The sequence below is a fragment of the Caloenas nicobarica genome, chromosome 1, assembly GCF_036013445.1.
Source record: "Caloenas nicobarica isolate bCalNic1 chromosome 1, bCalNic1.hap1, whole genome shotgun sequence".
Lineage (NCBI taxonomy): Eukaryota > Metazoa > Chordata > Aves > Columbiformes > Columbidae > Caloenas > Caloenas nicobarica.
This window is the reverse complement of record NC_088245.1, coordinates 8534838-8550621: the sequence shown is the minus strand read 5'-3', so window position 1 is coordinate 8550621 and position 15784 is coordinate 8534838. Positions and strand designations below refer to the sequence as shown.

Genomic DNA, 15784 nt, shown 5'->3' with positions numbered 1-15784 from the left:
GCCGCCCGGCCCTCAGACGGCCCACCTGAGTGCGAAGGCCGCAAAACGGGGCCTCTTCCCGGGCCGGCCGGTGCGAAACGGCGGCCGAACGGCGCCGGTGCGGCTCCTCAGGGCGCCAGCGGCCGCCGGCCGGCGTTGCCAGGCAACCGCCCCGCCTCTGGAAGGAGCCGGTGCCGCCTCTCCCGCCGCGCGACTGACCGCAGAGCCGCAGAATCACACATGCCAGGGGGTGTAGGGACCTCGAAAGATCACCCAGTGCAATCCCCCGCCGGAGCAGGAACACCCAGATGAGGTTGCACAGGAAGGTGTCCAGGCGGGTTGGAATGTCTGCAGAGAAGGAGACTCCACAACCCCCTGGGCAGCCTGGGCCAGGCTCTGGCACCCGCACTGAGAAGAAGTTTCTTCTCAAATTTAAATGGAACCTCCTGTGTTCCAGTTTGAACCCATTACCCCTTGTCCTGTCATTGGTTGTCACCGAGAAGAGCCTGGCTCCATCCTCGTGACACTCACCCTTTACATCATCATCATCATCAAAATAAATAATAATATATTATTTATTATATTTATATAATTTATTTTATATTTTTATTATATTTATATATTTATTTAAATTTTAAATATTTTATATATCTATTATATTTATTTTATTATATAAATAAAAAATAAATTATTATTATTATTATTTTACATCTTTATTTCTCCTCTTCTCCAAGCTCAAGAGCCCCAGCTCCCTCAGCCTTTCCTCACACGGGAGATGCTCCATTCCCTTCAGCATCTTCGTTGCTCTGCGCTGGACTCTCTCCAGCAGTTCCCTGTCCTTCTTGATAGGCTTCTGATAAGTTGATAGTAGATAGAGAGATAGATAGGTATGCATATATATATAGGTAGATAGATAGACAGATGTAGCTTCTGATAGGCTGGCAGGAGGCGGGGCCGCTTCGGGATTGGCTGAGAGCCTGGGAGGCGGGGCTTGGGGGGAGCGTGGCGGAAGCGGCGCCGTCACTCGCCGCCATGAGCCGGTTCGGGGGCCGCGTGCGCGAGTACCCGTCCGTGTCCATCGACCGGTTCGACCGCGACAACCTGCGCGCGCGCGCCTACTTCCTGTCGCACTGCCACAAGGGTGAGCCCCGTCCCCATGGCAACCGCCCCCCCCAGCCCCAGCTCCATGTCCCCCCCGGTGACGGCCGTGCCCTGTCTCCCCAGATCACATGAAGGGGCTGCGGGCGCCCGCCCTGAAGAGGAGGCTGGAGGGCAGGTAGGGGCTGCCGGGCGGGGAGGGGGCGGGACGGGCCGCCCCGCTGCGGCCTGGCCCCGGCGGCTGCGTCCCCAGGCCCGGCCTGCGCCGCGGGGTCAGGAGCCCTGAGGTGGGGGCGGCTGGTTCTAAATAAAGCGAGGGCGAAATAGGGTAGGGAAACTGCTGTGGAGCGTTGAGGCACAGAATGGGAATGAACTGGTTTGGAAGGGACCTTAAGGATCATCTAGTCCAACCCCCTGCCATGGGCAGCGACACCTGCCACTGGACCAGGTTGCTCAGAGCCCCGTCCAGCCTGGCCTGGAACACTCCAGGGATGGGGCATCTACCACCTCTCTGGGCAGCCTGGGACACTGGCCTGCTACCCACATTGTAAAGAGTTTCTTCCTTATATCTAATCTAAATCTCTCCTCTTTCAGTTTAAAGCCATTACCCCTTGTCCTGTCACTGCAGGCCTTGATAAAAAACCCCTCCCATCTTTTTTATCGGCCCCTTTTAAGTACTGAAAGGCCACAATAAGGTCTCCCCGGAGCTTCTTTTCTCCGGGCTGAACACCCCAGCTCTCTCAGCCTGTCCTCCCAGCAGAGCTGTTCCAGCCTCGGATCATTTCTGGGGCTCCTCTGGCCCCTCTCCAGCAGGTCCGTGTGTGTCCTGTGCTGAGGACCCCAGAGCTGGACCAGCACTGCAGGGGGGGTCTCACCAGAGCGGAGCAGAGGGGCAGAATCACCTCCCTGACCTGCTGCCCACGCTCCTTGTGATGCAGCCCAGGATACCATTGGCTTCGGGGCTGCCAGCGCACATTGCCGGCTCATGGCCGATCTCTCATCCACCAGCACCCCCAAGTCCTTCTCGGCAGGGCTGCTCTCAGTCCCTTCATCCCAGCCTGGGTTGATACCGGGGCTTGCCCCGACCCAGGTGCACTTGCCTTGTTGAACTTGAGAAGGGTCTTTGCTGCTGTTATTCCCTGGGAATGTGTTGACGCATGGAGACAGTGCTGCGCCAGTGCTCTGAAGGAGGCCAGCTGCGCTCTGAGGTGTGCGAGCAAGCAGGTAGCAGCAGTTTGAGCTCAGGAGACAGTTCTTTCCGTCTGGTCAGCACTTGTCAGACTTTGTCTGGAGTACTGAGTCCAGTCCTGGGCTGCACTGGACAAAAACTGCCAGTGTTTTGGAGGAGGCTGACCAAGCTGGTCAGGGGCTGGAGCAGGTGATGTGTGAGGAGAGGCTGCAAGCTGGATGTCTTCAGCCTTAAGAATAGGAGGCAACTGTGTATCACTGTTTGCAGGTAGGGGTATAGAAGACGGAACCAGACTCTTCTTGGAAATGCACAACAAAAGGGAAGGGGACACCTTTTTCACCATGAGAATGGTCAAACATGGGAATGGGCCCAGAGAGGTTGTGGGCCGGTTCCCAGGCACAGTTTAATGTATTAGAGGAGATGTTTCATCTTCTCAAATGTGAGCAGAGAATCTCTCTTTGCTCGTCAGGTCTCTCTTTGTGCACAGTGCAAAAGCTGGAGCTTTACAGGGAGTTTTTTGTGTTCTGCTGAACGTGAACTGTCCCAAATGCCTGTTCCACGGAAAGCACGTGCATCTGAAACAGGCCTTGGTGGTTGTAGAAACAAGCAAAGATACAAGTACATGTGACCATGTACCACACACTTTATTTATTTCTGCACAAAAATACGCATGTGTGGGCACACGTAGGTAAGTCTTTGGGTTTGCTGTGTTGAAGAAAATCCTCAACAAGATGGATAAATTCACCTTGATCCTGGTTCAGTTTGGGGCAAAACTGCTCTTGCAGGCTTACTGCTCTGCAGGTCTCTGCAGATGAGAGAGGGGTCTGAACACGTTTTGATGTATTGGGTGGCAGGTGCTGATGTGTTGTTAGATTGTTCCCTGCCTCTGCTTAAAAAAACCCACTCGTCTGTGTTTTTTGTCTCCTCATAGCTTGAATGTTAAATTATACTGCTCACCAGTAACTAAGGAACTGCTGCTGACTAACTGGAAATACAAGTTTTGGGAGAATCACATTGTGAGTTTTTGTTTATTTTTAAGTTATCACTTTCCAGGCAGTGATTCTAGGGAAGAAGAAGCTTCTCCTCAGAAATGTCTACATGTTGGTGTTGATAAAGTGTTTCAGGGCTTAAGTACCTACATCAGTATGCCTTTCCTCATTGCTTGCTATATGGGTTTGGTTTATTGTTGTTTACGCTTTAATCTTACTTTTCCCTCCACAAAATTTATCCTTTTCTGTCAACTTTAGCTTTAGATGTCCTCCATCTCAACAATAATAATTTATATTGCTCCTTCATTTCCTTACCTTGGTCGTGTCTCTTTGCTCACATCCTTATTTTATTTCCCTTTTGCTTCATTTAAAGTCTCGCACTGCTTGCAGTATGTATAATCTTTTAGTTATATTATTTTCCTTTTTCTTTTGGGAAAATGGACTATCTCTAACATGAAAATGTTGTAGCGATGTAAAATCACCAAAGAACTTGATGAGTTGACTTGATTTCCACTGTTTGGAGCCAAAATTCAAGTGATCAGTAGTCATGTACCGGTGTGACTTGTAGTTATTTCCTTCCATTTGCAGATGCAGGTTTTGAAACTGAACATGTTTCTTTTCACAACTGTATGTACACATATCATCACATAGTGTAAGGATTTTGCTGTCTCCCCCAAGCAAGGACAGGAGAGTTTTCTAGTCAAGTGGAAGGTCAAGAAGGACTTCAGGCAAGCTGAAACTGGGTTTTTTGGGGGGGAAATTACTGCTCAGTTTCCTTAAATATGTTGTAAGTGTGGGTCTTAAGCTCCATCTCCAAAGAAACTCACGAGTGGGACCTAGGAGGTAAGTCTGGGTGAGAGAAAAAAGAGAAGTAGGGGACTTTTCTGTTCAAGGTCCTTGTTTAATTGTGAAGCTGAGGGAGAAGATAACTCGCTTTATATGAAGCCTCAGGAAATTGAAAGGTTTAATGATTCTGCATGAACGTGACTCAGGGCTCTGTAAAAAATACTCTGAACGTCCCTTTGGTGCTTTTGATGTGTGAAGGAGCACAGTGTGTGTAGGTGACAATTTTTCTAAGACTCTGATCTTCTTGGACTAGCAAAAATAAAATAGGGTGGGTTTGTGATCACCTTTTTTTTTTTTTAATTTATTTTTTTAATTTTTGCTTTTGTCTGTTTGCTTCCAGTATCCCTTGAGTTTAATGTAGAAGAACAAGTGCCTTGTGGGGAGATACCTATAACCTGTTAGGAGTTTGTATGAGCAGTAAAAAGAGAGCAGGCAGTGCTGGTCCTGATATCCCTGTTTGAGAAATTCATAATCTGGGAAGAGATGCCAGAGGTACTGGTGGTACAGTCTACGATGAAGCACAATTAACACAAATCAACATAATTAAAAAAATACATAGATCTTTGCAGCTGCTGCTCCCAGGTAATGGCATGAGCTGCACAGGCCCATATCAGTACCTGCTGGATGTCTTGTTCACAAGCTTTGTCTTACAACAAATAAGCTTTCTACTTGTAGCATGACTGGGAAATGAATTAGCAGCTGATTTCATATCCACTAGACTGAAAGAAGCAATATGATGTCAGCTCCCAGACAAGTGTTTTTACAATTTCCAGTCTGGCCTTTATTTGTACGTACGGCATGAGAGGCTCTTTGAATCGCTGCTGGCTTTAACATTTAAACTATCAAAGATGAGGGGAGAACTCTCTGCTGGAGATATTATAATTTATGCTTATGAGGCTAAACGGTGGCTGTCAGTGAAGAATTCTTCAGGCAGTTTAGATCTAAAACTTGACAATTGTTTCACTGCAGCAGGAAATTTGAGAATTGCTGAGAAAAATTGAGCATGCAGAATTTAGATCAGCCTCATGAGTTTATTCAGCTTCATAAATTGTAGACAATAAAATTAGTATTGATGTTTAAAAAATCAGCTCTTGCCAGTGGTTTGAATTCTTAGTATAAGATACTTTTTGACACACGTATCTGTGTTTTGGAGCAAGCTCTGAGTTTGGTGTTGTGCTTTCTGGTGGAGAAGCCATATGTTACCACCTTTGTGTGAGTTCCAGCTGAATGGATCTTGTGGAGCTGCCCAGAAATTTGTGATGCAGTGTCTTGTGAATCCATCTAGTGAAAAAATCTATCAGTGAAAAAATCTATCAGTGAAACCCAAGGTGCTGAGGAGACCACTTGGCTGAGAAGCTGGAGGTTATACCTAAGGAGACCTTCCTTTCACTTTGGCTTTTTTGGGCAGGAGAATTTTATATAAATATTGTCTGAAACAAAGGAAAAAAAAAAAAGAACAGGAGGATGGGAGAGGAGCCTGCATAGCAGCGCTAACCTTGCAAACAGCCACAGAGCATGTATGTTGCAGGAGAGGATATGGCAAAACAGGGGATTAACTGCAGTCTATAGGTAATCGCCTCTACACAAGCGCAGAAATTCATGTTGCATGTGATTTGTGGCCTTGCTTCTGGTAACAGGAAATAATGAGAAGTTGTGCTGTAGCACAAAGACCTGTCAGAGCAAGATCCACTCATGTCATGTGGGACTGGGATGTCTTGGGCTTTGCAGTCATCCAAAAAGAAGGTGTATAATCCAGCCAGAAAAACCAGAGCTGTTGCTGTGCAAAGTACAAGATGTTCCAGCTTTTTTAGGCATGCACATCTTGATTTGGGTATCTCCATTTGGTTTTTAGACAACTTTTAGAAAACCTTTTTTCCACTGGAAATGGAAATTCATCACTTTCTACAGGAAAATGGGCTTAACTTTACAGGCCTAGCATTAGCTGCAGTGGGTGCTAAATAGAAACATAGATAGATAATAGATAATGAAACAAAATGTTCAGTAAATCTTGCAATACATGTATTCATTTTGTTGCAGGTTGCATTGGAAGTTGAAACTCCAACTCAGATTTCTTTAGTAGATGAAACATCTGGTGAGGTAAGTTGCACACACACAAAGATTCATATATTTGTAATGGGCAGTAATAATGTTTAGATGAGCACGGGAAACAGACTTTACCTGTAATATCTCAAGTGGTCAAGCTATTTTTGAAATGCGTGTTCCCCTTATCTCCAAGACGTGCGGCCACATGAATTCTTCTTCCCTGCTTTATTCCTATTATCATACCATTTATTTTGTAATGTCTTTCCATGATATTAGTGATTTCAAGCTTACCTCTCCTGTGAGATTTTTTTTTTCACCTTGAATTTCATGACTTATTCTAACAAGCTTCAAGTGCAGGACTTAAAGGTCTGGTAGAGCATCTCCAGGCAAAGCATATTTCAGGAGGTTTCCATGATGCTTGTTGACCAGGAACCGTGGATATAAGACTGTCTTCTGGCTGAGTGGCTTTCATGAGCACTGTACAATATTCAGTCATCTCTTCTGGCATGACAGCATGGTTGTTGCTCTTCAGGGCTTGTTGGAATAGGAAGAGACACTCTCTTTGTTCAAAAGCAATGTTAAATGCTGCAAGAAGCTGCGGGGAGTAATTAATGTGTTGCTTTCACTATGTCAATGAAAGTACTGGTAGTACTTACTGCAGTGTGAAAATAATGCTAACTATCTCTTCCAGAAAGAAGACATAGTGGTGACACTTCTCCCAGCTGGTCACTGTCCAGGATCAGTCATGTACGTCCTTTCAATACTCTAAATGTCTCTGCTGAGAAATTTGACCTACAGAGTTCTCACTAAGTACTGGATTATTTATGATTAGAAAAAGCCAGTGAATTTAAAATTCGTACTTGGAGATAATACTATCGTGCAGGGCCCACCAGCTTTAGTCGAGGTTGGAAACCACTGTACTCTCTGGGATCTGTCCACACACAAGTTGTTACCTTGGTGGGGCAGATTACTTTTCCCCATGCCTATGAATAACAATTTTCTTGATCGCAACTGTTAAAAATGACTTACAAAACTGTGATTAAAGAGAAATCGTTGATTTCTTAAATATGACATTAAAAAGAAGGTGCCTAGCTTCCTGGTACACACACCGAATAAATTCCTTTGGCTGCAACAGGCAACTGGGCCACCCTCCCAGAATCTAGGAGGCTTTTGTCTTCAACTCTGACCAACCTAGGCACAGGTTATTTTCCAGACATTCTCAGTCCGAATTATTTCGTTTATCTGCAATTACTCTAGGACCAAATTGAGCCCAGTTTTTCTATGACATCACGCGTCAGTCACATAGACTGCCCTAAGCAAGGTAATGAATTGACACCTGGGATTTAATGCTTTATATTGTTGAGTTTGACCAAAGCGCTTGTGTTTGTAGGTTTTTGTTTGAAGGTGAAAAAGGCACAGTGCTGTACACTGGGGATTTCAGGCTTGCAAAAGGAGAAGCAGCCAGAATGGAGCTTTTGCATTCAGGGACCAGGTGAGGCTTTAGCAATTCATGGGATTTAAAAAGAATAAAAGGTCTCACAGGTGTGGACCATTCAGGAATAATGTACTCTTTTTTCCTTATTTTTTTATTCTGGATTAAATACATTTTCAGTCAGGCAATACTGCAGTCGCAAGCCCCTTTTTCACTTGCTCTTTGTAATAAAGGGGAAGAATTGTTTTGAAGAGAGAGCAAGGGGTGTATCTTAGTACTGTGATGTGCCGTTCACTCTGGTATCACATTTCTCTCTTTCAGAGTAAAAGACATCCAGAGCGTTTATTTGGACACCACTTTTTGTGACCCCAAATTTTATCATATACCAAGCAGGGTAAGTCTAAATAAGCTGTGAGAAGAAAGCTGCTAATTAGTTAACCACCCCTTTGTTAGGGAAGTCTTGCAAGGCAATGCCTTTCTGCGTTACCAAACTGCATCACTTTGGAAGTAGATTGAAAGATGATTCACAACATTTTCTATACTTTTCAGGAGGAATGTTTAAATGGGATCTTAGAATTAGTGCGAAGCTGGACCTCGCTGACTCCCTATCATGTTGTGTGGCTGAATTGCAAAGCTGCTTACGGATATGAATATTTATTTATAAACCTCAGTGAGGAACTTGGAATCAAGGTAACATTTCCCTAATTGTTGCTTTAGAATAGATCCTCAATAATGGTTGTGGCCAGTCACGGAGCTGGAAGTGGCTGTTCAGAGGACTGCTGTATGTGAAAGATGGGCATACTTTCATTAACTACACTTAAAAAGCTACAGTTGTGCTCAAAACGAGTTAACTGGTTGGTTTCAGTCTGGAACATCTGGGCTCTTCAGGAAGAAGTTAATCCTCATTCTTTCAAGCTCTGTGTTTAACTCTCCCTTTTATCTCGTGAGTGATAAAAGCCTTCTCATTTACACATTACATTAATAACTAGCAGATATACTCTGACTTTCTTTGATGAATATTCAGCCCTCTTCAGCACAAGAGTTATTTTCTGCTTTTTCTAGATATCCAGGTTACTTTTGGCTAACACTCCTCTGCTTAGATGTTATTAGTGGGTAGTAATTGTTTAAATGCCTACCAGCATTTGTTGTGAGCAGAACCACATCTGTATAGTTGCTCCAGCTGCAGTTTGGCAAACACATTGAGCTAATTAAGAGTAAACTCTGCCTTTCTCCAGGTGCACGTGAACAAACTAGATATGTTCAGAAACATGCCAGAAATCCTCTACCACGTTACTACAGATCGACACACTCAGATTCACGCATGTCGACATCCTCGGGTGTGTATCATTTTGCAAAGCCTCTGTTCACTCTTGCTGTGAAAGACTGGTTGTAGGTGCTAATGTTTTGGTCGTGTTGTGCTAATGAAGACTTGGACCAAATGGTGGCTTAACAGAAAAAAGAGTGAGCACTGTAGTTAGTGGGTTGAAGTTTAAAACAGGAAAAAAAAAGACAGGAAAAAAGGGAAAAACATATTAGCTGATGCTAGAAATAGTTCAATTGTATTTGAAACTTGAAGAGTGTATTTTTAAATGAAGACAGACCAGCAGCAGATTAGATCAGTCAGGTATTATCAATTTAAATATATCAAAAGCAGCTCAGATGATGCCTCCTGCAGCCACGCACTGTGTGCTTGTAGCCTGTGGCCTTCCCTTTCCAGGATGTCTGTCAGGCTGAAGGCTCCAGCTCAGAGCAGTGCAGGTAGAACTGGAGATGGCACCTTAGGGCATTAGTTTCTATGATTTGCTTTGTCAAGCTGCACTCTTGGAAGGAAGACGTGACAACACAGAGTGTTTCAAAGGAGCTGGAAGCAAGATGAAAACTTGGTCTGGCTAGATGCTACGTTGCTCAGTTTCTGGGGGAAAAAAGGTCAGAACTACACTTAATTTTATGTTGCATTTGACAGGACGATGACTACTTGCGAGGGAACAGGCTACCCTGTGGGATAACTTGCCAAAATGGAACTCCCTTGCACATAATCAGCATCAAACCCTCCACTCTGTGGTTCGGAGAAAGGATGAAGAAAACCAACGTAATAGTGAGGTAAGCATTTGGGCTGTGCAGAAACCTGTTGTTTCAGGTGTGCATCTTGCCTGATGCTGGTATAAATGAATCTCAAAATGGACTTTTTAAGAGTAGGTTGTGCTTGCCTGTTGACTGGGCATGAAGAGCAGTTACCTAAGTTTTATGCCTCTTTTTTTTAGGACTGGGGAGACTACATACAGAGCTTGTTTCTCTTTCCACTCGTCATACAGTGAGGTTTGTATACTTGTAGTACTAAGTCTACATTGATAGAAAAAATTAAAGGAGTTTTGATTATTTTGGAGTGGATGACATGACTTATCACAATAAAAAAAAAATCTTGTCAGTAATAACACATAAGGGGATAGGAAGTTCTGGAAGCTGAAGACAGAGAAGTCTGTTTTAATATAGCTGCAGCAGAACATGTCAAGGTAGGGTAGGATTACAAGGTCATTTTTTTAATTCTTTTTTCTCAAAGAATTGGTCACTGCTACAATTGTTTTGACTGCCTTTCTATTTTAGATCACTGTGTAACTATGCAATGCTGAAAGCTTAGGATTTTAGTTTTCACTACATTGTTTATCTGCTGTGACTCAGTTTTGGGTGGGTTTGCCTTCTTTTCCCTGCCCACACACTTAAACAGAATTTTCTCACATCATAGCCGCTGCTGTTACTCCTCTTTCTACGTTAAAGTCTAAATAAAAATTGGTCACAGCAGCATCCTGTCCAGAATCACACACTTTAATTTAATATGACTTGATCCAGTTCTTAAAATACTTCCCTCTCCTAAGAAACTGAGCTGGATCAGTGCTAACAACCTGTCACAAAGCCTCGCATGTAAAACATGGAGCTTATTCAGAGCCCTAGGAAGACAGTCCTGGTTTTAAGATCCTGGTTAAGTTTTAATTTGCTCTGCCATGCAGAATTTTAAATGGAGGTACTAGGATAGTACATACAGCGTGGCAGCTTTGCTGGCAGAATGTGGGGGGGTAACAGACTCGTACCTCCGCATGGAAAAACAGATGGGTCCTCCTGGTCTGTAAGCGTTTTCAGTGCTCGGCGCTGGTAAAGCCTCAGCTGGACACAATTCTTCAAGACAGTGTCTGGAAAGCATCTAGAAATCAACAGAGTAAGGCTTGGAAAAAGTGACGTGTTTTGTGATAAAGGGTTTTTATAGTGGACTGAAGGAAGACTTTAGGGAAAGTCTTTGAGGAAGAAATACCTGATCTGCACAACTAAACACTTGACGTCCAGGAAGAAAAACGCAGGTCTGAAAAGTCGTACAGCAGTAAGGACAGTGAAGTGCTGGATCACATTCCCTAGGAACGGGTCTGCCTTTCTGTCAGAGACAGTGATGCTCCCTATAGCGTTAGTAAAAGCTGTGAGGTGATTAGGTGAGACAGAGTTCTCCGCATCCTTTCAGACCTGTTTTCTTATTACAGAGCTGTCCACTTTGATAGAGTTTGGCTCATGGGTCATGCTGGTCTTTACATGAGACAACTGGTAGTGCTTGTTGTGGGTGTGCTCTGATCAGTGCTGCCATTCAGTGAAATTATTAACTGTTGGTGTAAGTTGTTAAACTGCTCCTTCTTTTCTTCAATTTAGATCAAGGATTTCCTGAGCTATATCTGTCCTGTGAATGTGTATCCCAATGTCCCGCCAGTGGGTGGGACAGAGGACAAAGCTATGGAAATGTAAGTGACGAGTGGCTGCTGAATGAAGGTGTCCTGATCTCTGGTCCTGTGAGAGCAGCTCCCCCCTGCATCCTAGCCTCTCGAGCAGGCCACTGCCTTTTGCTTTACTTGTCTGATAGTTCAGATTTCTTTTTTTCCCATATTCAGTGCTGCAAACTTCAGCTTTCTGAAGAACTTTTGTATGTTGTGCTAAGTCTGTTTCTGTATAGAGGCTTTTCTGCTGTTAAAGTCTATCTGAATATACCTTCATCTCACTTTATTCTGTGACCTATTTCTATTTGTCATTGCTGCTTCTTGGAAGTTTCTTTTAAAGAGGGTTTCTCTGGGGACTTGAACTCCTCACCTCTGCACAGCATCGCAGAGGCCTCTGTACTCTTGTGCTGTTACAGATGTTGGCAGCTTAGCAAGCGCAGGAGAGCAGCGGTGTCACTCGGTCCGAATAAAGTGAGGACTTGATTATTTGCTCCTTTTACTTTTCCCCCTTAAAAAGGAGATACTTTACAGTTATTGAATAAAACTGCAGAGTTTGAATGCTGTCATCTTGTCTTCTCTAAGCAAGGCACTAAAAGATAGTTTCCAAACAGTGTACATGTTTTAAGTTAAATACATAGAAATGACAGATTCCTACCTTTAAGCTGCCTAAGCTCACCGAGGAATTAAGAACTTTTCCCTACCTGTTGCTGCCTTCAACAATTTCGCTGCAGTGCCTGTGAAAGGCATGAAATAGTGTACTTTGATAAAAGTTCCTGAAGGTATCTGCTGAGTTATAAATATTAATCACTTCTCTTATTGACCTCAGATTAAAGCCATTATGCAGGTCGTACAGGAGAAACATGGAACCCAGGTACAAGCCCTTAGGAACACTGAAGAGAGTCCACAAGAGAGAATTATCTGACACAGGTAAAGATTCTGCTGCTGCTGCTTGGCCTTAAATGAAAGTCTGAGACCAAGCAGAGGTGCCAAAAGCCACAGTGTTCACCACAGTCTGTCTGTTCAAAGGGACAGTTAGAAAGGGGAAATATAAGTTAAATGAACTTAGGTTTTAGGAGGGTGAGAGAGCACTTGTTTGCAGTCTTAAAATGTACTTAATGCTTAACAGCCCTTTAAGTTTCTGGAAGAGTTCCATTTCAGAGTCCTAGACCATCATAACACAACTTTACTTGCATCACCTCCTGTGTTGTGGGGGACAGAGTGGTGTATCAGTGGAATTGCTCCTCTTCTTTATCTCATACTGCTGGCTTTTTAGCACCTAGTAGCTTTTTTAAAATCTATGATGATAAATGGACGCTGTACATAGCCTCTGGAGGCCCACTTAGGCACTAGAAGACAACTTCGGGCCTGCTGCTTCAGCTATTTCTGAAGTGTCAAGTGCGCGAGGGTGACGTAGTCCTGACAAAAAAAGTCAGGGGTCTCAATAACTGTCTGCCAGGGCTACGTCTGATCTGCTGTAGGTGACATGGGGAATGACAACTGGCAGTGTCCCTGGCAGGCACTGTGCTGGACCAGGCAAGGCAAACACTATCAATAACGTCCTGCTAAGTCTGCGTCTGGGTTAAAGAACTTTTTCCTCTCTTCCTACTAAATGAATTTTTATTAAAACTTTGCTCTCAATAGAATTTTATCAGAGATCTGGACTTTTCTCAAGCCTTTTGATTTTCCTGTTCTTTTCATGACAGATGAAGATGATCTCTTTGATTCAGAATTAACTTCTGCAAGGCCTAAGATTCCAAAACTGCAGAGAGAAGAGAGCAGGCCCCCCAACCCAGGACAATCTGAAAATGCTGAAGAAAACATTAATGAGAGCACAGAAAGTTACAAAGCGACCGCAACTTACACCTCCCTCAAGGTAGACTTCATGGACTGTGAGGAATCAAATGATGACGATGATAATGACGACGAAGAAGAATCTGAAATTAATACAGTTGAAGATTTTTCCCATGAGCCAGATGCCACTTGCACATCAAATTTCAACAGAATAACGAGTGACCAACAGGATGGTGACATCCCTCGCTGGGATGCATTTTTTAAGTGTAACAAACTAGAAGAAAGCTCTGAAAACGAGGACAACTTCCCATCTTCAGCAGATGCTGGTGGGTCCCAGCCACTCTTCAGCGATTCGGATGGAGTGAGTGACTCAACACACATCTCCTCCCAAAATTCTTCTCAGTCGACACACATATCGGAGCAGGGGAGCCAGGGCTGGGACAGCCAAATGGACACAGTGCTCATCACCTCCCAAGAGAGAAATGCCTTGGACTGGAGCTGCTTGGGCAGAGGTGGGAGCAGAGCAGTTGCTTCTGTCCCACAGGAGGCTGCCAAAGACACTCAACCTGACAACAGCAGGTCGAAGCCACTGAGTCAAGACAGATCTTGTGCCTACGATGGTGCCTGTGACTTGAAAAGCAAAGACACTGAGGATGTAGAAGCTGGGGCTGCTCACGCTCAAGATGTGCTGGTAGAAATAAGTGACAACCCCAGGACTCCTGATCTAGAACTGAGGAGGGACTCTCAGAGCTCCTCTGACTTTGAAATTCCCTCAACTCCTGATGCTGAAGTGCCTCAGCCAGATAAACTGCACAGTTTATATAAGAAGCTGGCAGCAGGTGAAAGCATTCTCAAGGAGAAAAAAGTCTCCTGAAGAGAAGTATAACTGATTACATCACAATGACAAATACTTGAATTTGTTTATTAAGCACAGAATTATTTTTAGTGCCAATTATTATCTGCAGCTATTCCTGCATTTTTTTTCAGAAATATGTTATTGTCAGCATGAGGAATTGGCAGCCTGTATAACTTCACTGTTCCGTCTATGAAATACTGAGAAGGAATTATTCCTAGGAGGAACTGTAAAAGCCTTCTGCCTCCCGAGGTTCAGTTCTCCAGGACTCTAACTAGACAAAAACTGGACCACAACAAAACTAAGGGTAAAACACTAAATGAAATTTAGTGTTTCTGTTTATCATGAGCTCTAAGAGTTTGTCTTTGAGATATATATATACACACATGTGATCTCAGGTTTTAATAAAATATCACATTTTTAACTGTGGGGAGGGACATGACATCTTTCATTTCAGCCATGCGAACAATGCAGTAGTTGCACTTCGACATTAATCCTGAGTTTTCACTGCAGTTATTTTTAAATACAACTGCAGAAGAGATTAGAAAATCACGGAAAAGTTTTTATAAAAGAAAAAAAAAATCCAATTGTTCTTTTCAAGCGGTCTCTCTTTACACTGAGCCAGTGTCATCATCTGATTTTAACTCCTGAATGAGGTACTACACACCATTGTCTGTGGTTCGAATCTAACTCATTGCAAACAACTTGTCATCAATTCCTCTGTGTTTTGGTTTGTTCTGAATTGTTTTTCAGAACAACTTCAAAATAAAATCTTGTGGTGTGTGGTTCCAAAGCCCCCAGCAGCAGCCCACTCTGCAGGCTCACTCACAGCGACAGAAGCTGACCTGTTATCCTGGACAGGTTGTTACCAAATTTCACCTCCTCTGCAACATTCTGTTGGCTTCACTGAATTCAGACATGTTTAGATTTCTTTTTCAAATCAAGATAACAGATTCTCCATGCATATGTGCCATCGTAACTAAACTCTTTGCCAAAATTCTTAGCTTCTTAAATGGAAATGTAATTCAGGTTTTTGTTAAACTGCAGTACTGACAAAAGTGCCAAAACAGCAGAAGTCATCTAAAAATCCATGAGGTTTCCCATCCAGGTGGCCTTAAGTCCCCAAAAATGAATCAGACTTTTAGTGTGACAGCTCTCCCCCCTGCCTATGTCTCCTGTCTTTCTGCCATCTTTAGCAACATATGAATATCAAACCAGCCAGCATTCTGCTAGTGGGAACAGCGGTAGGAGAGCGAAAAAAGAAAAATTGCTATAATCTATGTATGGTTTTAAGGATATCCAAGTCCGTGTGTTTCTCCACTGTTACCGTGCCCTCTCTGTTCCTGGGGTTTGTCAATATAATTTCCAACTTTGGCCTATCTTTTTTTTTTTTTTCGGCAAGCTTGAGTGAGTTAAACTGCTGTTGTAACTACCTTTGTGAATAAAGTCAAACAGAGCAGAAATTCATCTGTTGGCTTGTTTCCTTAACTGTACTATAGATGCCCATTCAGGGCTGCATCTACAGCATGCTTAAATATACAGGAACCCAGTCTGCTTTAGACAAGTCAAGAGCGTAAATTTATACCAGTTCTTATCAGCCATAAACTGAATAGGAAACACATGACTTCCTCATGATCGCTCTGCTACAGTCCTTACAGTACTAGAAAACTTGGGTACAGGGCACGAATTAAGAGGTTGCAGTCTTAAAGCAAATTCTACAGCTAATTTTGACAGGCTAAGATTTTTTTTGTTTTTTGGTTAAGAATGACAACAACAAGCAAAAAACTAAATTTAATTTATTTTATCAAAAACTATAGG

General features: G+C 43.5%; 1 protein-coding gene across 2 annotated transcripts; it reads left to right on the top strand.

The window, feature by feature from the left end:
* Positions 1 to 1011: 1011 nt before the first annotated feature.
* On the top strand, positions 1012 to 15374 carry DCLRE1C (DNA cross-link repair 1C). 2 transcript variants are annotated; one of them, XM_065642393.1, is made up of 14 exons: positions 1012 to 1120; positions 1204 to 1255; positions 3198 to 3282; positions 6139 to 6198; positions 6836 to 6891; positions 7535 to 7636; positions 7898 to 7970; positions 8126 to 8266; positions 8812 to 8913; positions 9540 to 9676; positions 9838 to 9892; positions 11261 to 11349; positions 12149 to 12249; positions 13026 to 15374. In XM_065642393.1, exons 1-14 carry the CDS (start codon positions 1012 to 1014, stop codon positions 13985 to 13987), a joined length of 2124 nt encoding a protein of 707 aa, XP_065498465.1. In that variant the 3' UTR covers positions 13988 to 15374. The 2 variants fall into 2 exon arrangements, with proteins under 2 accessions (XP_065498465.1, XP_065498455.1); XM_065642383.1 differs by lacking the exons at positions 1012 to 1120; positions 3198 to 3282 and having other exon boundaries at positions 1174 to 1255.
* The last annotated feature ends 410 nt before the right edge of the window (positions 15375 to 15784 follow it).

Excerpts from the sequence above, each read along its gene's own strand:
- DCLRE1C (XM_065642393.1), top strand. The coding sequence starts at position 1,012 with ATGAGCCGGTTCGGGGGCCGCGTGCGCGAGTACCCGTCCGTGTCCATC. Across the intron at positions 6,199-6,835 it reads TAGATGAAACATCTGGTGAG|AAAGAAGACATAGTGGTGAC; the intron begins GTAAGTTGCACA and ends TATCTCTTCCAG. Across the intron at positions 12,250-13,025 it reads GAGAGAATTATCTGACACAG|ATGAAGATGATCTCTTTGAT; the intron begins GTAAAGATTCTG and ends TTTTCATGACAG.